The sequence below is a fragment of the Stegostoma tigrinum genome, chromosome 5, assembly GCF_030684315.1.
Source record: "Stegostoma tigrinum isolate sSteTig4 chromosome 5, sSteTig4.hap1, whole genome shotgun sequence".
Taxonomy (NCBI): domain Eukaryota; kingdom Metazoa; phylum Chordata; class Chondrichthyes; order Orectolobiformes; family Stegostomatidae; genus Stegostoma; species Stegostoma tigrinum.
Genome location: NC_081358.1, coordinates 28,231,446 through 28,253,894, shown reverse-complemented (window position 1 = coordinate 28,253,894; position 22,449 = coordinate 28,231,446). Strand labels below are relative to the sequence as shown.

Sequence of the window (22,449 nt, the reverse complement as noted above, 5' to 3'; positions counted from 1 at the left end):
CGCTTTCACAAAGCCATGTTGACTCCTCCTGATCACATTAGGATTTACTAAACATCCTGCTATAATCTCTTTAAGTAGTGGATTTTAGCACTTTCTCTATGACAGAATTTGGGTTAAATGACTTATCATGTTCTGCTCTCTGTCTCACTCCACTCTTGAATAAAACTGCTGCATTAGTTAGTTTCCACTGGGAACCTTTCAGGGTCAAAGTAATTTTTGACAATACAAACGATGTTCCTACTATTCCTGTAACTACTCTTGAATAATGCCTGAAACTAAGCTTGTGAGGGCAGGACGTAAAGAGTTAAATAGCCAAAATTAATGATTAAATGAGGTACAATGAAAGAACTTGAGGTAGGTGTGGAATAAAAAGTTAATTATACACTATACCTATACTCTAAGAATAGCAACTGAATGTGCAAGAGAAGTGCCTGATCACATGGAACTCGAACCTGCAAAGTTCCAGTTGCGCATCCTCTTTTACTAAGCGCTGCCAACAACTATATTTGGTGAAGAGTGAGAATGTTTACTCATAATGGTATGGGCCACATCTTATGACACTTCCTTCTGAAAATGGGCACTTCGCAGAGTGATAGGCTTTTAAATTGGACCCAGCATGTCCCCAACCCATGCCCTACTTGTACCTCCTGTCTGTTCTGCATACAGTAGGTATTGTGACTGTCTGCAGAAAGTAATGACAATCAGTACACGCTGACGCCCAATGCAGCTAGAACCTAGAAATGATCCTAATGTTGGCATGTCACTGAGATGGCGAAAACCTTGTCCTTTAAAATCTCCAAACTATTCTAATAGTAGGTTTTTAACCACGGTGCTAAACAGGATAAACTTCCTCTGCTTACTGTCATAGTTCACTGGGCTAGGGAACTGTAAGTCGAGCCCTGCTATTCCCAAAGTTGTCTCAAAGTTAAAGACTTGTTAAAAATGCCAATTTCCCCAATTTCCCTAATTTTCAGACCCAGGCAGACAGAAAAAATGGTACTGGATAAAAATGAGCATTTATTGTAAATAATTAGACATGAGATACAGATACTAATTAACTCCAAACCCCCTTATAAATTCCCCCTTACACACCCAAAGATGGACAGACGAACAGACAGCTTAAAATTGGTCACATGGACAAAGGGGAAAACTGGGAAGACAGTCTCAGTTCCTAGCTTCTGTTGTTTGAGTCGATCTTTATGACACTTGTCCTGGCCAGCACATTGCTTTGGTCATCCTGCTCAGGATACTTGTAGTGGTTAGTAAGAGAGACAAGTGGACAGTTCCATTATAAAAATAAAAGTGTCTGCTTTATCAGTTAAAAGTCACAACTGTTGCAGGAAAGGCATACCGGTTATCTTCAGATTTACACTGTTTTGACTGCAGAGAAGGGAGGAACCACTCTTAAATTGGAGATGAACTGAACACCTCCCTCTCTTTCTGTAACTTGTTCACAGCTCAATGTTGGTCAGTTGCCTGAGAACCAGTTACAAAGTTGTTGGAAGACAAGAAGATCTCTATCATTGATAACTGGTCACTAGTCCATGGGCCTAACACCTTCCTGTTGCCAACAAAAACAAACACTGCAGGTATACATGTCCTCAACTCCAAGTCATCAAACTTCAAATACTGCTTACTCAAACCATTGTTTCCCTGATCCTTGGCATGGGTTTCAGATTACCTGCTTTTCAATCCGTGATCACCCTTTCAAACCACTGGTTTCAATATTGCACTCTCTCATTTCAGCCCCAGATTTTACAGACATGAAATGAAAAGACATGGACCTAATACTCCGAAGAAACAGCTCTATGGCTACACCCATAAAAAGTAATGTTGCCTGTGCACCCTTAATTTCAAAAGCTGCACGTAGCAACATAGAAGATAGGAGCAGGAGGAGGACATTCAGCCAAGCCTTCAAGCCCGTTTCACCATTCTTTACAGTCATAGCTGATTATCCAACTCAACAGCTTAATCCTGCTTTCTCCCGAAAACCTTTGATCCTATTCACCTCAAGTGCTATATCTGGCCGCCTCTTGAATACATTCAATGTTTTTGACATCAACTACTTCCTGTGGTAATGAATTCCACAGGCTCACCACTCACTGGGTGAAGAAATGTCTTCTCATCTCTGTCCTGATTGGTTACCCCCGAATCCTCAGACTGTGACCCCCTGGTTCTGGACACACCCATCATCGGGAAACATCCTCCCTGCATCCACCTTGTCCAGTCCTGTTAGAATTTTATAAGTCTCTATGGAGATCCCCCTTCTTTCATCTGAACTCTAGCGAAAACAATCTCAACCTAGTCACTCTCTCCTCATATGTCAAACCCACCATACCCGGAATCAGCCTGGTCAACCTCTGCTAGATATGCTGTTCTCTTTCCAGTGAGTGGGCAAATGTTAAAAGGTTCAATTCAAGCTATGGACCTTGAAAATAACATGTGTCCCAAGTAATACCTGAATATGCAGAGGAAAATATGAGTTTTGAGTAGCAGTAGGCTACTTGATCCCTCAAGCCTATCCTGCCATTCAATAACAGCATAGCTGAATTGATTATGGCCTTAATCCTGCTTTCATTCCCACCAGGATAACTTTTGGCTCCACTGTCAGTCAAGAGTCTGTCTACTTCTACCTTAAACCATCCAGAGTTCTCAAGAAGGGTCATATCAAACTCTGTTTCCCTCTCTTCACAAATGTTGCCAGATCTGTTGAGTTTCTCCAGCATTTTCTGTTGTTAGTTCCTCAATAAATAATCCTTAAAGGTAGATCCTTTTCTAAAGATGAAATGAACTTTTCTGCACAGATTCTGAATCATAGCTTCATACTCTGTACTGATATAATCAGCGAGGACGTGGCTTATGTATTTATTGTAGATGGCAACGGTTTTATTGCCTGATTTCAGAATTATCAGGTCATCAGTCTAACAACACTCAGAGTTCTATAACATTTATTTGTTCCCATTAAAGGCTTTCCTGCACTAAGCCAATATACACAGCCCTTATGTTTTCAGCATAATTTTGTGTAAAATGACCTCCCTTCTGTGCATTTTCAAACATCCTCAGTTTACTCTTTTTAGTTTTTTTTGTGTGTAATCTCCAACAGGAGGGTATCAAACCATTTCCAACCTGGCATTACCATAATTGAATCTCCCGCAATCAACATCCTGGGTTTCATCTGACCAGAAACTGAAACAGACCAGCCATATAAATACCATAGTCACTACGGCAAGTCAGAAGGTGGGAATTCTAAAATAAGTAACTTAGCTCCCTCAGAGAGCCCTCCTGAAAGATTGCCTATCATCAACAAAGTACAAGTAATATATGTGATGGAACACTCTCTATTTGCATGGATCAATATAGCTAAAGCACTCAAGAGGTTTGACACCATTCAGAGCAAAGCACTCTGCCTGATAAACACCCATGCATTGCCCTAAACATTCGCTCTGTCTACCACAGAGCACAGAGGCAGCAGTGTATAGCTGATACAAGCTCCAATGCAGCAACATGTCAACCTCTTTCATTGGCAGCGTTCAGAGCAGTACCTCTACCACCTGGAAGAACAAGGTCAGAAAAAGCATGACAGACTACACACCACGCTGACTTGGAACCACATTGCTGTGTCTCACCGTCACTGGGTCAAAATTTCAGAATACTCTTTCTACACCAAGTGAATGCAAAAATTCAAGGAGGCAATTCCCTACCATCTTCTTGAGGGTAATTAGGATTGGCAATAAATGCTGCCCTAAAAAGCAATCCATGTAACCGATGAATAAATTTTCACAACCCACAGAGTTTGGTGTATTTGTATTAGTCACAAGTTTACACCTAACTTATCAAGGCATAATCATACAATTTTACAGGGGGTCCTTGATTTATGAACACTTTTATTTACAAACAGGTGTAATTATAAATATCTGATATACAAACATCAAGACCAGCTCCTTTATATTGTCCTGCGTTGTGTTCAACTTGTTTATAAATCAACTTGGCGAGCAAACTCCAGAACAGAACCGGCTCACAATTGAGGGACTGCCTGTACAAATAAATGTATGAGGGCTCTTGTGGTGCAGCAGCAGTGTCCCCACCTCTGAGCAAGGAGGCCCAGGTTTAATTTCCAACTGCTCCAGAGGTGTACAATAACATCACTGCACAAGTTGATCAGAAAATACCAACAAACAAAGTATGAAACAAAAAATTGCTGGAGAAGCTCAGCAGGTCTGGCAGCAGCTGTGGAGAGAAAGCCAGAGTTGAGGTTTCGGGTCCAGTGACTCTTCTTCAGATCAAAGAACTTCGTAACTGAAGAACGGTCACTCAACTGGAAACATTAATACCGGCTTCTCTCCACAGATGCTGCCAGACCTCCAGCAACTTCTGCCATCATTTCAGATTTCTAGCATCTAGAGTTGTATAGAGTCATAGAGATGTACAGCATGGAAAAAGACCCTTCAACCCAACTCCAATGCTGACCAGCTGTCCTAAATTAATCTGATCCCATTTGCCAGCTTGTGGCCCACAGCCCTCTGAAACTTTCCTGTTTATGTACGCATCCAGATGCCCTTTAAATGTTATATAGAGCCATATAGAGATATACAGCATGGAGACAGACCCTTCAATATGAAACGATTCGATTATTGCAGAGGAGCCAAGATGCAACTTTTTGTTCTCCAAGTTACCTGACCGCTACTGCTCCAAAAATTGCACGGTCCAGTCTCTGACAGTTAAAATTTTCCACGTCTATTATTTTGAATTGTTTACAAAGTTTGGTAAATTTTAAAAGGCTTTCTGTATTTCCTTGCAAAGTTTAATGGTTATTAAATCCATACATGTATGATTTTGTGCTATATTTCACACGATATTTGGTTTTTTTCTTGCAGCATGCAATTTGTTTGTCCCAAATTAATTGTGTCTCATTCAACTCCAGTTTATATCAAGAGTCAAGCCTATGTTGATTGCTCTTACAGCCGGAGGAGATGGGGGAGGTGGGGTTTGCAGTTTCTTGTCCATGTAAAACCATTTAAAGCACATAACTAAACACAAATTCCTTTGGTCAACAATGAAATGACATACATAAGCTATGAGGAGGATGCAAGAGGCTGCAGAGGGATATGGAAATGTTAAATGAGAGGGCAAGAACAGGAGTTTGCAATACAATGCAAGTACATTTGAATTTATCAATTGTGACAGGAGAAATAGCAAAACAGAATGTTTTAAAATGGTGAGGAAAGGGACCTGTAGGTATTCAAAGGGTGTATTGTAATTACAGGAAGTTAACACAGAGGTACAGCAAACAACTGCGAAAATAAAGGATATCTGAGCCTTTATTATGAAAGAATTGGAGCACAAGAGTAATCTCAGTGCAATTATATAGGGTTTTTGAGGGACCACACCTGGTGATTTGTGTACTGTTTTGTTCTCCTTACACAAAGGAGTATATACTTGCCTTACAGGGCATGTAATGCAGATATACTTGACCGAGTCCTGGGATGAAGGACTTGGGCAACAGAGAGAAATTGTGCATACTAGCATGTTATGCCCTGGAGTTTAGAAGATGCAAGATGTCCCCATTCAAACGTGTAAGATTTTTAAAAGCCTTTACAAGGGTAGATGCTGGTTTACTGTAATTGTGGAACCTAGGACTGGGAATCAGATCTCAAAATAAGAGATTGGCCAGTTTAGACCGGTTAGTGGAGACACTTTGTCACTCACGACGTTGTAGAGCTTTAGAATTCTCTATCCCAGACAGACATGGATGCTCAGGAATTGACTGTAAACCAAAACACAGATTGTTAGATTTGAGGATACAAAGGGAATTAAGCAACTGGGGATAGTGCAGGAAGGTGGAGATCGTGTAGCAGCCCAGCCATAATCTTCCTGAATGATGTAAGCTTTAGAAAACTGTTGATTGGTTAGCTTCCTCCTGCTCCTATTTCTTACGCTGGAGCTTTTCAAAGAAGCCATGTTGGAAGTGTCTAAAGGAAAACTAAGACTGTACAATTACCATCCTCTAAACTATAGCTACTGCAGAAGGGAGTACTCTTTGTTTGTTCATTTGACTCATTCCTGGGATGAAACCCTTCTGAAGAAAAGTTGAACAGGTTGAACATTTACTCACTGGACTACACAGGAATGAAAGAATTTTTGTTTAAATTCATTCACAGGATGAAGGTGTCAAAGACTCGGCATCCCTCATTGCCCAGGAGGCAGTTAAGAGCCAACCAAATTGTTATGCGTCTGGAGCCACAGGTCGCCAGACCAGGTAAGGATGGCAGTTTCCTTCCCTAAAAGTGATCTTAATGAATCCTATAAAGATCCTGAGGGGATTGATGTGGTGAATTCTGAGAGTATGGTTCCTCTTGTAGGCCTACTTTTGAAGTGGAGATGAGAAGAAATTCAAAAGAGTTGTCACTGTGCTGGGTCATCCTGAAAATCATGCAGGCTGGGCCACAGATTTTACTCAAGGCTAATTTTGGATAGATTTTTGAAAGGCCAAAAAGGGATGAGGATTATTGGTGAGAAGACAGGAAAGTGGAGTTGACATAACAACCAATGTTGACAACATGATTCACAATCTTACTGAATGGTGCAGCAGGCTCAAAGGGCTGAATGGCATACTCTTACACCTAAGTACAACGTTCCTATGACACAACAAAGTATCTATTCCACAAAGGTACGGAGTGACAGTGGAGATGGTGACAATAGTGAATGACAACAGAGCTCTGTTACATGCTTTGTGTATCCAGTTATGAGCATTTAATCATATTTTCAGTTGCTGTTTGCATGAAACTTATTTACTGACGTACCACTAACCTCTCAGTCCCTGCCTCATCTATTCTATTTGCTGTTACCCAAAGTACAACACTGTTCTCTTGTCTCAACTGTTCTCTTTAGATTTCTCTGCCCAGTGCCTCTTAGTTTAAAGGCCTATCCACAGTCAGAATTACACAATTCGCCAAGTCACTGATTACAGGTCATTTTAATGGGATCCCAACTCAATCAGACAACTCGCTCTTTGGCAAGGTTTTGTGCCTGTGAGCCATGAATGAAAACACATTCTCATCACACCACTCTTTGAGGCACTCTTCAATTGTCTAATCTGGTGCAATCCTGTGCCCTACTCCATGGAGGAGTAAGGGTTCATTAATCAGCTTCGAGGAGGCAGGTAGCTGGGTACCCCAATGCTATTTGATAGCCACTGTTGAGTTTGGGCATTGCTGGGAAACCACCAAGAGCAATCAGCTATTCAAACCGTCCACAGCTCTTGGAGGCTGATCTTCCTTCCATTAAGGGGCAGAGTCATGAAAGATAATTGAATGGGAAGTACTGGATTGGAGAAGCAAATTGTGGCCCTCATAAGAGCTTTGAGAGGGCAAGAGAAATGACTGGGGGGCAAGTGTGTGTGTGTGTGTGTGTATGTGTGTGTGTGTGTGTGTGTGTGTGTGTGTGTGTGTGTGTGTGTGTGTGTGTGTGTGTGTGTGTGTGTGTGTGTGTGTGTGTGTGTGTGTGTGTGTGTGTGTGCACGTGCACGTGTGTGCGTGTGTGTGCGCGTGTACGTGTGTGTGTACGTTTGTGCGCGTGTGTGCGTAAGGGGGCAGTCAAGGTGTGAATTGGGTGGGGAGAAGTTTCAAGAAGTGATATCAAAGAAAACATATCTTTTGTTGTGCGCTTCTAGGATAATTGGGGAGAAGTTTAATAGAAGGGAAGGAGAAATGGTGGTACATTACTAGATTTGGCCAAATGTAAGGTATTTTATTTGGTCTTGTATATTACATTCACCATGATTAAAGGGAGTAAAGAAGGAAACTGTAAGGGGGCAACTGTAAATTAAAAGAACACTGAATGATGTAAGAGAAGTAGAAGTATTTATGTCAGCGATGAGGGAACAGTTGATCAGTTCCATAACAGCAGTGATACTGTGAAGGAGGGAAGGCTGATTGAAAGCAAGTTGGAACGTGTCAGCAAACTTGGGAGATACCTGTGAATCGTTTTATCCAGGGTCTGAGAGCAGAGGCTCTCCTGTGCTTCCCTATGGTCCAATCTTGTTGCATGTTTCATAGGTTCACTTTGAACAGAAGTATCAGCATGCATTTCAATGTCCAGAATGGGAAAGCTACAACAGGTACATTGAGTCAGGTCACAGACCCGCCAAGATTTCACAGAATAGCTAGACAAGCCAAATTAGCTTACTCCTCAAGAGGGTGAGGGTATTATTGCGGGAATGGAATTGGTCCCAACAATGCAGTGAGGTACACTGGACGATAATGAATGCCACACTTGCAGCAAGTCTTAAAATGGGAAGCCTCATTGCTCAAGGAAGGGTGTCCAAATTTGTCTTACATTTTCACTCACTGTTAATCAGATACTATCTAGTGCCATGTTATTGGGAGAACCTGTAATATTACAGCCAAAAAACATAAATAATCCTTACAGTTTGTGACATGTAATAAATCACAGGTTCCAATCATGGTCCTTTTTTTGATTCACTCATAGAACATGGGTGTCGCTGACTGGCCAGTACTTATTGACAGTTCTCCCGCTTTCGTGCCAATTTATTGACTGTTCCTAGCTGCCCTTGGAAAGGTGGTAAGCTGCTTTCCTGAACCGCTGTAGTCCACCTGTTGTGGGGTACCCACAATACCGCCAGGGTGGGAATTCCAGGATTTTGACCCAGTGTGTGTGCAGGAACAGCGATATATTTCCAAGGCAGGATGGTGAGATAGTGGCGATCCCATATATCTGTTGCTCATTGTCCTTAGGTGGCTCTGGGGTTTTGTTGGGGATTGTTTGCATTAAAGTCTCTCTGGTTATACATGGCATAAATCTGCCAATATTACTGCACGTTGACACGTCTACTTACATTCTTGTCTAAGTATTGTCGAGGAAGTCACCTTATCTGGCACTACTGAATATCACACGTATTTCGGGAACTGCTATCACATAAGAAATGTAGCTGGCAGAGGGTAAGGTCACAAGGAGCTAAAATGGCGAAGGTGGAACCTTATATTCCTGAGTGAAGGCTAAGGAAATGTCAGCCTTGCCAGGGAAGCATGCAGACAAAGACCTCACCATCTTGCTGTGAAATGAAGCATGCTCTCAATGTATCAGATCCATGTTACAGTCCCTGGAAGCTTTCTCAGCAGATGTATGTCAGTTGGTTGTAATCCTGGTGGAGGTCAATGCTATTCTCTACAGCACAACCTGAGATGAATTCTCATTAAACTCAGAAGAATCGGCATTGTTGATGGTAGAATTCATATGCCAGCAGCCACACATGGCAGCATCTGCTGCCAACACTGGGAAACTATTGAGGACATACTCCACTGACCTCTCTGATGCTTTCAAAGCAGCACTTTGTTGGGTTTGAAGCATATCTGATGATCTCATTCTGAGTTTTAGAAGTATTTATACTTTAATGCTTTGGTCCACTAGCACCTTCTTCCTAATTCAAGTGAGATAGTTATCCTCGTAAATACTGTATTAGTTATGTAACTTAGTGAAATGGCCAATATTTGTGATGGATTTGTGGCTTTGCATTTACCAGTTGTTTTACATCCAGGTAAAAACGGAGGAAATCTAAAGGTCACTGGGACGATAATGCATCCTCAATGAAGGCAGAGGTCTTTGGCAAGCACCCTCACAGTTTGAGCTTCAGAAAGATGTTCTGAAGAATTGCTGCAACTTTGTTTTTCTATGGTTGATGGTACGATGTCACCACATGCCTCCTCTGGCATGTCAACCTTCAACCATTTCTGGACAGTGAAGTTGTGAAGAACAGACTTGAAAAGCTGCACCCCATTATCCACGGACTGACATCTGCTTCTTCTTTTTAGCATGAGGCATTTCCCTTCTTATGCGAGAATCACGGTATCACTTTTGCTGCACAGATTTACACAGGACTGGAGAAAGGAATTATTATTTCCAACCAGCCATTCCAATACATGTTTCATTCTGGGATAGGTAGTAGCCAGATGGTTCATGTGCATTGGTAACTGATGCCCTAGTTTTCTCATGTGGAAAGTTTCATTGTCTACCAATTGAGTATCCAGGAAGTGAAATCCTGTTCTGTTATGAAATTATAATGATTGTCTGTCATTTCATACCAAATTTTACCAAGGACCATGGGAAATTCCAATAGAACAATATTACCAAAAGTAGTTTGACCGACACAGCAGGAACCATTTCATTTGTCTTTATACCAAAAAAAATTGTTATTGTAAACTTCTATACAATTGTAAGCACAACCTTAATCAGAACTGCACCTTCAGTTACAGCAATTGGCTGAACTTTTCTGGGGCTCTTAGACCACATCACTAGCAGAGTTACCTTATTCAGTGTACCCTCCGTGCACTCATTTGCTTATCCTTCAACATGTCTTTTTAACATTTCATGGAAGTCCATTAGGAATACCTTTTTATAATGTGGAGAGTTTTTATTCCAGGCTCTCTAGGCAGAAGAGCCTCTCCAGGAGGACTTGGTTTAGGAGCTATAAAATTTGATATAAACAGAAGAATTTTTACACCAAAAATGTGGAATTAGAGCAGCACTATAGACAGAACATTTGTTGCCTCTATCAATCAGGTTATAAGGTTGGCAACTCTTCCATTGTCACTACCAGTGGATTTTTCGACATTTTAAAAAGGGTGGAATGCAGTTCATCTTATTAGCCCTGTCTGAAATTCCTGCTTATTTGCAAGAAATTCCACAGTTGTGTCCTTCCTGCCTCTGGGAAATTCAGATTCATTGAGTTTCATTATTATGGATACTTACGTCATTGAAATCCTTGAGTATTTTGTTCATACATTTGATGCACTGGCTGTTACTATAACAGGCAGATCTGCTATAAGAGATAATGGGAACTGCAGATGCTGGAGAATTCCAAGATAATAAAATGTGAGGCTGGATGAACACAGCAGGCCAAGCAGCATCTCAGTGCTCCTGAGATGCTGCTTGGCCTGCTGTGTTCATCCAGCCTCACATTTTATTATCTCAGATCTGCTATAATGTGTGTTTCATTGAAGTGAATTGGCTGTAGTACGATTGATGAATAGTGGATGCTATTTGGATAATGCAGACTTTCTGCTGTACAGGTATAACAATATTCTGCAGCAATTTCCCTGTAACACAATTTTCTATAGCATGATTTTCTGTAGCGTGAGGTCACATAAAAACGCAACGTTTGCGCTATAGGAGAACTACCTGAATTCACATTATTTATTTACAATAAAATACAGGTCAAGGAAAAAGGGAAATAGTTTCATTACCTGCAGCAGAATCTGTAACAGCTTGGCTTGTGACAGTTGGTAAATCTTGGAGCTGGTACGTTGTGGTGGTCGAAGGAGTTACTGGACTACTATTGTTGCTTGTCATATAAGGAGAGGGGTATCCAGAATTGTTATAATAATGTGCATATTGTCCCTGGCCAAAGCCTGCATAAGAATATTCCTAGAAAATGCAAGATAAAAATATTTAGATTCTGGTTAAATGTTCCTCCCTCGGTACTGAAATAATTTTGTTTGTATATGATAGATCAATAACAACACTATCATGTTCATTCCATTCCAAGAGATAGTCCATGTTTAGTCGGCATGGGTAATGAAATGAGCACTCAGTGTAGACATAAAAGTGCTGTCAGGAAGTGCCAAAATACAGTCAAACAGAAGGATCTTAAGGAGTTTAGGATAAATATATAACAAAGCAAGAGGCTGAGAGAGAAAGTTTCAGAGGGAAGAACAAAATTATTCAAAGAGCGGCTTTTTTTAAAATTTATCTATTCATGTGTGGGATGTAAGTATCTCTGGCTAGGGCCGCATTTACTGCCCATCCCGAGTTGCCCTTGAGTAGGTGGTGGTGAGCTGCCTTCTTGATCTGTACTTTCCTGCTGTGGGTTGACCCACAATGACCTTAGGGTGGGAATTCCGGGATTTTGACCCAGCAAAAGTGAAGGAATGGCAATATATTTCCAAGTCAGGATGATGAGTGGTTTGGAAGGTGGTGGTGTTCTCATGTATCTCACATCCTTGTCCTTCTAGCTGGAATGGGTCATGGGTTTAGAAGGTGCTGTCTGAGGATCTTTGGTGAATTTCAAAGAATGGCTGATTGGTGGGAGAGAAAAGAATGGGGGAATTAAAATTCAAACAATTGTTGAATGTCAGAGGGTGAGACTGATGTATACAAGATTGCAAGTGGATCTTGAGGATATTCAAAGAGAGCTTAAAAAGACTTAAATCCTGATCAGTGAACCACAGTAAGGATAGGGACCTGAATGGGGAAGAACATGGGCTGTTTCTAATAATGAGCAGTTCATGAATAGCAGAGGTAGCAAGGCTGACAACGGCAGTGTTGGGAAAGTATGTCCAAGGGTAACGCTAAGTGCATTAAGAGGCAGGCAATGCTATGAAGGTCTCAGAAAATGGCCTTTGTGGCAGATTGGATTTGAAGTAAAAGGTTAGTAAACTATTAAATGACAGAAACATAGAAGATAAGAGCAGGGCGAGGCTATTCAGCCCTTCGAGCCTGGTCCACCATTCTTCACAGGCATGGTTGATCATCCAACTCAAAAGCCTAATCCTGTTTTCTCCCCATAAAAAAGCTTTGATCCCATTCACCCCTAACTGCTATATCTAGTTGCCTCTTGAATACATTCAATGTTTTGTCATCAACTACTTCCTGCGGTGATGAATTCCACAGGTTCACCACTCTTTGGGTGAAAAAAGGTCTTCTTATCTCCATCCTAAATGGTCTACCCCGAATTCTCAAACTGTGACCCCTGGTTCTGGATACGCCCATCATCTGGAACATCCTCCCCGTATCAACCCTGTCCGGTTCTGTTAGAATTTTAGAAGTTTCTAGGAGATCCCCCCTCATTTGTCTGAATTCCAGTGAAAATAATCCCAAACTAGTCAATGTCTCCTTATACGTCAGACCTGCCACCCCTGGAATCAGTCTGGTAAACCTTCACTGTACTCCCTCGAGAGCAAGAGCATCCTTCCTCAGAAGAGACCAAAACTGCACACAGTATTCCAGGAGTGGTCTCATCAAGGCCCTGAATAACTGCAAAAACACTTCCCTTATACAATGGTCTCCAACTTTAAGCTAAGAAGAATGAACTGGATTTGAAACTGGAGCAGCTCTGGTATTTGCAGGAGAGTGGCTTCAGCTTTGTTAACATTACATTTGTTTAAATTTTGGCTTATTCAGCTATCAATGTAGAAGAGTCAGTTGGAATACTGGTGATGTTAATGAGGTCAGTAGGGAACATAGTGAACTGGCCTTGAGTCAGCAAATATGTGAAAGCTGTGCTAACCTGTGCTACTGAACAGCAAGGAAAATAAACAGAACTTTGAATTCAACAGCATTGTTTGCTAACCTTAGGGCATCTCAGGATTTGGTACAGCCAATTAAATACTGTTGAGGTGTCCTCTAAAAGTAGGGAACATCACAGTAAATTCACATACAGCAGGATGCCACGAACAGCAATGTGCCAATGCCGTAAAATCAATTTTACACTTGTTGATCAAGGATTCAATATTGTCCCAGTTTCTTCTGATCTTCATAAATTCAACTTGAAAGGCCAGAAATTTTAACATCTCATCCAAAAGGTGAGACCACCAACGCTACAGTCGTGTCTTTACCCTGAATTGGAAAATCAGCCTTTGGTTTTGTACCCAAGGGTTAGATTTTCAAAGTGGAGTAATGTCCGGATGCCAATGCTACACTGGCAGTGTGTCTTCTAAATGCTAATGGGCAGAAGTTTGACTTCATTGATGGCACTGAGTGTCTCCAAGAGGCAGGGTCTACCTGTGAAACAGCAGCAACAAAGACAGGCAGCCACCATAATGGAGCCTGTTGCTGCTGCTTTGTTAAAAAGAGAAGGTAACTCTGTCACTAGTTGGCAGTGGTTAAGGCATAGGGAAGTGAGGGTGCAGCAAATAAAGTTATGGTGCTTGAACCCCCATGAACTGGCCTGTTTCATCAACTCAAGAGCAAGCTTTCAATTCTCCGCATAATCAATCTGATAGCTGTGTACAACCACATGCAGGCTGCACAGGTTCACCCTCCCCAGTCCACAGCTAGCTCCTCAGGCCATTAAATGGAGATGAGTAAATTCTCTGTTCCATGCCTTGTTCCATGCCTCCCACCTTCTGTTGATGATCATGGTTCACCCCAGAGGTTTTGCGATCTAGTACTGGAATCCAAGAAGACGAGTTTTAAAACATTCTTGGACCTATCCTGACCTCACCAGCAACTACAAATGTGGTCCCAAGTCTATGGAGTGAGACTTGACAGGTAAGTCTGTTAATGCTGAGACACAGTGTCGACATATTCAGACCAAATATTACTGCAATATACAGATGGCTGACAATTTGGCAAACTGAAATAAATCACTGGGATGGAAGTAGACTGCATGGTTTACCAGGTATAAGCAGAACTAGGAGAGGGACTGTGCAAAGATGAATGGTGCAGCACTAAAGACTGGAATTTGCTCCATTGTGTTTGTGTCAGTTTTTTGCTAAAGTCATCCAAGAGCAATGATTGGAATGGAAGAGGCCGAGGTAGGTGTTTGTTGGAGATGAGTTCATTGAATCATACAGTACAGAAGAGATCCTTTGACACTTTGAGTCAGTCCTGCCAAAAATATACGACCATCTACACTAGTCTTCTTTCCCATAGCGAGCCCATCACTTTGAATGTTATGGCACTTCAGATGCTACTCCAAGTACGTTTTAATGGTTCTGAGGTTTCATGGACCAACTACTCTCCCGAGCAGTGTATTCCAAATTCCCATGGCTGTCTGAGTGAAAAATGTTTCTCCTCAAATACCATTTAAACCTGCTGCCTTTCACTTTAAAATAATGACATTATAAAAACTTTAAAAGTTTGTAACAGAGTAGAGGCGTTTGGAGTTGTTTCTGTTATAGAATCATACAACATGGAAGCAGGCCCTTTGGCCCTACTCATCCATGCTGACCAGATTTCCTAAACTGAACTAATCCCATTTGCCTGCATTTGGCTCATATAGTTCTAAACCTTTCCTATCCATCTACTTGTCCAAATACCTTTTAAATGTTGTAATTGTGCTTGCCTCTACCACTTCCTCTGGCAGCTCGAAGCATACATGCACCAACCTCTGCGTGGGAAAAATTGTCCCTCAGGTCCCTTTTAAATCTTTCCCCTCTCGCCTAAACCTATGCTGTCTAGTTTTGGACTCCCCTACGCAGGAGAAAATATCTTGGCTGTTCATTTATCTGTGCCCCTCATGACTTTATAAACCCATGTCTTTGGGTATGTCCAGCTGAGAATGCTAAACATTGCATTGCCTTATGCACCTTCCTCCTTCTAGGAACTCAGTTTGCGAATACTGTCTGGTATCCCTTAACTACTGTTCACCCTTGCTTTTGATTATACACCATGCGGTCCTTTTAACTATTGTGCTGGAACTTTCCAGCATTACTTTCAACTTTTGACAGGAAAGTTTGCCCTTAGAACCAATATGCATTTTGAGCAATTATATGGCTCCTCAAAACTATTACTTTGAGCAACTGTGTGTTTTGGCAACAACATGATCTATGATTGCTTGAATTTGCGTAATTTGGCTTTTGTGTTGATATTTCAATCTACTTTTCTTCTTTCTTGCTGTAAAGAGAATAGTTATTCTTCACATCTAAGATTGGATATGAACAGTTTATATTTATAAAGGACCTTAAACATAGCAACAGCCTAACAGAAGTGTATTCAAAATATCTGATGCCGGAGCACATAAAGGTATTAAGTCAGATGACAAAAATGTTTGGCCAAAGAGTTACGATTTAAGGACGGGAGAAAATTAGAAAGACAGTGAGGATTTAAGATAGATCTCCCAATTTGGATTCCAGGCAAGTGAAAGAACAGCAGCTAAATGTAGAGAAAATAAAGAAGAGATGTGCTAAATGCCAGATGGAAGGATATCTTGGAGGCTTGAGAGACTAGAGGGAAGTGCAGAGATTGGGAGGCAAGGGGACATGGACAGAGATGAAAACAAAGTTACCAAATCTCTGGGGAAGTGTTTTTAATTAGGCATTAAGTTCCTTACTAGATTATGCCAGGAATGTAATGCATACTTAATGCAGTCACCCATGAATATCATGAGGCCAATGTGGGGTTTATGAGGGAATGAGACAACATTGCTCCTCTTGGTCCCAGCTTTCTGCACTGAAAATGATGTATCAATGTGTATCAAGTTCTCCCATACAGACTTCAAGGAGGACTCCTCTATCAATACCATAAACCAGACAGCTAACATTCAGAAGATAACTGAATGTTTGCTGCATATCATAAACTGACAGTTCTCTCCTAGAAAAGAAGCTACAAAGAATGTCACACCTTCAGAATTTAATCGGGGGCTTGACAGTACAACATTAAGCTGAAAGAGGATATGATCTGCGAACTAGAACACTGGGCTCCAGAGGCAAAGGGCCAATACCATTGACAGAACTCAGAAATGTGAAATGAAAGCAAAATACTGTGGATGCTAGAAATCTGAAATAAAAACAGAAAATGCTGGAGAAATTCAGTAGGGGTCCAATGATGTCTTCGGAATTGAAGAGAGGTGTAAAATTGATGGGTTTCATGCTGGTAAAGGGGATAGTTGGGGTGGGGGTGCAAGTAGAGTAGAAGGGCAGATCAAAGAAAGGTTCTGGGAGATCAGAAGTATCACAGAACAAAAGACAAATGGTGATGGTTATCGAGAAGAACAAAATAAGGATGAGCTCTGACTGAAAGCAAAATCATGAAAACATTTTGTGTGTGTGTGAATGTGTGTGAGATGTGTGCTTGCGTGAGTGTGTGTACCTGTGTGTGTGTGTCTGTGTGTGTGTGTGTGTGTGATTGTGAATGAGTGTGTGTGTGTGTGCGTGAGTGTGTGTGCCTGTGTATACTTGGAATAATCAAAGTAGAGGTCAGAGTTCATTATCTGAAGTCCTCAAACTCAATGTTGACTTGAGAGGACTCTTTAGGGCCTAAAGTCACCACACACTTCCCAGACTATAGGGCTGCTCCCTCAAAAGAGACAGATGCGGTTGATGGTGGTTTAACCAAGGGTCACCAAGCCTCCGTCAAGGGGAGAAGTTAAACAAGCAGTCTTTCATGATAACTTCAGCCAGTGCAGATGCTGAGTCTGCACTGTTGGTGTCTGCATCACTATCCAGCCATCCAGTTGACTCTCCTTCTCAACTTCTGACACGTATATTAGAATTGATCTGTCTCTGCACCTTCTCTGCAGCTGAAACATTACATTCTACACTATAACCCTGATGTACTTATGTAAGGTCTGATTTGCCCAGTTCGCACACAAAATACTGTACATGCGACAATAATAAATCAAATCAAATCACACCTGAGGTGTGGCGACTCCCAGGTTAATCCACCTCCAGTTGCCTCTCTCTCCCTGTCTAATGAGAGAGCAGCACTGTGGTCTGGTAGGATTATGGTGACTTTATCTTTTTTTACAGTGCCCGAAACGAAAATAAAGTGCTTCACTGGAACTCTGCAGCAGGGCCAGGATGGAAATGTGATCATGACAGCAGGGCTAGGACAGGAAATGTAATCATGACAGCAGGGCTAGGACAGAAATGTGATCATGACAGCAAGATAGGATAGAAATGGCAAGAGACTGGAAAGTGGGAACTGAGTACTCTAAATGCATTAGGGTTTGTTCTAACTTACTATTGCTGGGCCTTTTCTCCACTATTGCCGGTGGATTTAACCAGGGAGTACATTCTCTGATTTTCAATCTTTTGAAGAATAATAATCTGGGGTTCTTTGTTCATAATGGGATTCTAAATGGCGCACTGTTAGTGGTCTACCATCAGAACCCTGGCAAGAAGTTTGCTGCCATGTCAATAGGCTGCTTTCAAAGTGATTGTAGTTCCCGTTACTGTATTATAGTTCCATTTGTAACAATTAAAACCAATCCTGAAGAAGGGTGTAAACCCGAAATGTTGACTTTCCTGCTCCTCTGATGCTGCCAGACCCACTGTGTTCCTCCGGCTCACACTGTGTTATCTCTGACTCCCGCATCTGCAGTTGTTGCTATCTCCAAGTACTGAGAATCAATCCTTTTAGATTTTTGCTCTTGACCAATTTAATTTTAATATTTAATTATAATGTTCCCATAAAACAATGAGGAATTAATAAAACATTACTGTTTGATCTATAATGTTGGTAGCATTGCTAGATTTATTTCATTAATTATTCCTTCCAGCTAGGTAGATATAATTTAGCATTGTATGAATGTAATAACGTTTACACAGAAATGTCATGAAAAGTATGAAGGTGCAACACCTGATGTGAATTATTGAAGCCTGTGGAGTTTGTCAGCGAGTTGCTTCCTGTGTAAATTCCTGATGCTGATGTGAAACATCCCCCTGAAAAAGAAAATTTTTGTCAGACTTTTATGTTCTTCCAGAGAATCTCATCCTTGCATCTTGGGTAAACAAATGAATAAGATATACCACAAGTCAGAACATAAAATGCCACAGTGCACAATGATTGGTTGGTTTATTTCCCAGTTACCAATTCCAGATTCTCACACCCATTAACTCCCAAGCGTGGATTTTGTTTCATCAGCACTTGTTCACAGGATGTGAGCATCCCTCACAAGCTCAGCATTTTTCAAATGGTCTGCTAGGTCATTTCAGAGGATACTACAGAGTCAGACAGACTGCTGAGAGTCTGGATTCCCATTCAGAGCCGAACAATTACATACAGCAGTTCTCCTTTTCGAAAAGCTATTAAAGAACCATATAGGGTTTGAAAACAATTCTGCAGTGGCAAGGGCTCCGTAACTGATATCAGCTGTTTATTCGAAATTTGTATGCCCACCCCCTGCCCCTCCCCCCACAGCTGCCTTGACAAGATTTGAACTTAATTTCCAGTTGACCAGCCCTGTAACATAACCACAACTCTACCATACCCACTGATATCATCTGATATGATTGTGCCTTGAGAAGAAGCATTCAAAGATTGAAAAAAAACATAATTACATGATTGTTGCCATTTTGGAAAGGAATATAAGATTTTTTTCTGAAGATTCAAAGCTCATTTTGGAATCAGATAATTCCACAAGCTCAAGATTTTACTTTAGAGTTTCATGATGCTCCTCCGGGTTCAGAGGAAGTTAATGTCCCCTAACTGAGTGGCTGAAAGCTAAACCAGGTCTAATCTCTACTCCAGATCCGCCTCCGTGATGAATTAATTATGTGTCACTCTGTACATCTCTGTACGTACAGCAGAGGGGCTCCCTTAAATGTAAGTACATAACTGTATACAGTGTATATACACAACAACTCATCCCTCTTTGGGCACAGGCCTGGAATGCCAAAAGAGTCCATAACTAGTTTCAACAATTATTTCTCCTTACGAAGCCCCATGATTTATTTCCTTAGCAATGTTCCCAGAAGGCAGGGAGAGCCCTCAATATTTAAACTTAGATAACAAGGTGTAGAGCTGGATGAACACAGCAGGCCAAGCAGCATCAGAGGAGCAGGAAAGCTGATGTTTCAGGCCTGGACCTTTCTTCAGAGTTGAAAGGCATTAAAAATACTTCTGATCCCTGCAATGATTCTATTGCATTCTCTGAGTCTGCTGCATCTATTTGGATGATGCCACTTTCCAAAAGGCAGCCTCCAACCCAGTCAGCTTTTATCCTCAACCGAGGACTCCCCCACCCTCTCTCTCACTGAGGTTGACAGAACCTTCAACTGTGTCCAACCCATCTCCTGCAATTCCACACTCACCTCTTCTTCTCCCTCCCAAGACAAGGATGGGCTTTCCTTATCCTCATGTATCTACCCACCAGTCTCAACATTCAAAAGATGTCATTTCTACCACTCTAGCAGGTGGGCCATCCTTCGCTCCATGGTCAGTATTCTGCAGGGACTGTTCCCTCCCTGACAGCCTTGTCCACTTGTCCCTCACTCTTAACACTTTCTCATGCTCCTGTAGCACCTTCTCATGTAATCACGGAAGGTATAACACTTGCCCATTCACCTCACTGTCCGAGGACTAAACCACACGTTCCAGCTTCCAGCTAGTCTACTGCATTAGCTGCTCACAACATGGATCCTTTACATTGCCAGGACCAAACGCAGACTGGGAGACCTTTTCGTGAAACACCTCCACACTGTCCATAGGAATGGCCGTGACCTCCCAGTTAGTCACCATTTCAATTAGTCACCTTGTTCTCATGATAACAAATCTGACCTGGGCCTGCTGCAACGTTCCAACAAAACGCAATGCAAGCTTGACACTCTCCAGTCTCGCAGTTTCAACATCAAATTCAGTAATTTCAGAAACTGACTGAATTATGACTGCCCTCCATTTTTCTTAGATATCTTCCCTTCTTCGTTGATGTATTTTGTTTCCTTTGCACTTCGTAGCAAGGACACATCCTCTACCTTTCATACTTTAATTTACACCTTTTTATACAACTCTTTTCTTCTTTCTCCACTACTCACAGTCCCTTTGTCTTTTGCACAGGGCCTCAACGCCATCTGTTCCCCTCCCTCCTCCTCTGCCCCTGTCTAAAGTAAAACAAAACTATTTTCCAAAAAACTTTCAGTTCTGAAGATGTCATACCAAACTTGAAACATAAGCTTTGTTTCTGTCTCCAAAGATGCTGCCAAACTTGATGAGTTTCTCCAGCATTGTCTGTGTTATCCCTAGTGGTGCTGCAGTGGTTTGATACAACTGAATAGTTTTCTTAGCTATGTCAGAGGACAGTTAAGAACTAACACTACTGCTGGAGTCACATATAGTCCAGTTAACATAAAGATGGCGAGTTTCGTCCCCTGAAGGACATTAGTGAACCTAGTTGTGCTTTTGTTTTGCAATAACCCATTGACTTTATGATCATTATTAGAGTCATAGAATCCTACAGCACAGAGACAGGCCCAAACTGGACCATGCCAACTAAAATGTCCATCCATGGCTAACCCCATTTCTCTGGAGTTGGCCCATACCTTTCTAAACCTTTCCTATCCATGTATTCGTCCAAATGCCTTTTAAATATTGTTAATGTACCCACCTTAACCACTTCCACTGGCAGCTCATTCCATATGCATACTGACCTCTGTGCAAAAAAGTTGCCGCTCAGGTTCCCAGGTGTTCTTTCCCCTCTTACCGTCAACTGGTCTAGTACTTGATTTTCCAACCCTGGGAAAAAGTCAGAGCACATTCGCCCTATCCATGCCTCTCATGACCTTATACAGTTCTATAAAATCCCCCCTCAGTCTCCTACGCGCCAAAGAAAAAAGTCCTTGCTTGTCCAACATCTCCCTATAACTCTGTCCCTTCAGTCCTGGGAACATCCTTGTAAATTTCTTCTGCACTCTTTCAAATTTAATAATATCCTTCCAACAGCAAGGTGACCAAAACAGAACATAATACTCCATGTGCGGCCTCACCAATGTCATGTACAAATGCATTATAACTTCCCAACCTCTATGCTCATTACCCTGGTTGATGAAGGCCAGTATGTTGAAAGCCTTCTTCACAGTCCTGTCTACTTGTGACTCCACTTTCAGGGAACTGTGCACTGGAACTCCAAGGTCCCTCTGTTCCATTACACTCCTTAAGGCCCTACCATTCACCATGAAACTCCTACCTTGATTTGACTTTCCAAAATGCAACACCTCACACTTATCTACATTAAACTCAATTTGCCATTTCTCAGCCCACTTCCCCAGCTGATTAAGATCCTGCTGCAATTTCTGATAATCTTTTTTATTGTCCACAATACCGCCTGTTTTAGTGTCATCCGCAAACTCACTAATCATGACTTGTACATTCTCATTCAAATAATTGATGTAGATAACAAACAGCAATGGGCCCAGTACTGGCCCCTGAGGCACACCACTAGTCACGGGCCTCCAGTCCAACAAACATCCATCCACTATTACTCTCTGCTTCCTACCATCAAGCCAATTGTGCGTCCAATTTGCCACCTCACACTGGATTCCACATGATCTAACCTTCCAGAGCAGCCTACCATGTGGAATTTTATGAAAGGCCTTCCTGAAATCCATATAGACTATGTCTACCACCTGCCCTCTTCAACCTTCCTGGTCACTTCATCAAAGAACTCTAATAAATTTGTGAGACATGATCTCCCACATGCAAAGCCCTGCTGATACTCCTAATGAAACCCAGTCTTTCCAAATGCATGTATATCGTATTCCTCAAAATCTTCTCAAGTAACTTACCTAACACAGATGGTAACCTGAATTGTCTATAATTTCTAGGCTTTTATTTGCAGCCCTTCTTGAATAAGGTCACAACATTCACTACCCTCCAGTCTTCCGGGACTTCATCCGTGGCTAATGGTGCTGCAGATATATCAGCCAGGACCCCTGCAATTTCTTCTCCAGCCTCTTGTAAGGTCCTTGGATATATCTGATCAGGACCAGGAGATTTATC

The 22,449-nt window shown here is 41.7% G+C and overlaps 1 protein-coding gene across 9 annotated transcripts in view; it reads right to left on the bottom strand.

Moving 5' to 3' along the window:
* The window catches only part of eya1 (EYA transcriptional coactivator and phosphatase 1), a 192,572-nt gene that overhangs the window by 93,600 nt on the left and 76,523 nt on the right, over positions 1 to 22,449 (bottom strand). For all 9 annotated transcript variants that reach the window (XM_059645872.1, XM_059645871.1, XM_059645869.1 and 6 more), the window contains 2 exons: positions 18,316 to 18,398; positions 11,259 to 11,439 (listed from right to left, as the gene is read on the bottom strand). In XM_059645872.1, coding sequence (XP_059501855.1) covers positions 11,259 to 11,439; positions 18,316 to 18,398 — 264 coding nt within the window. The remainder of the gene's footprint in view (positions 1 to 11,258; positions 11,440 to 18,315; positions 18,399 to 22,449) is intronic.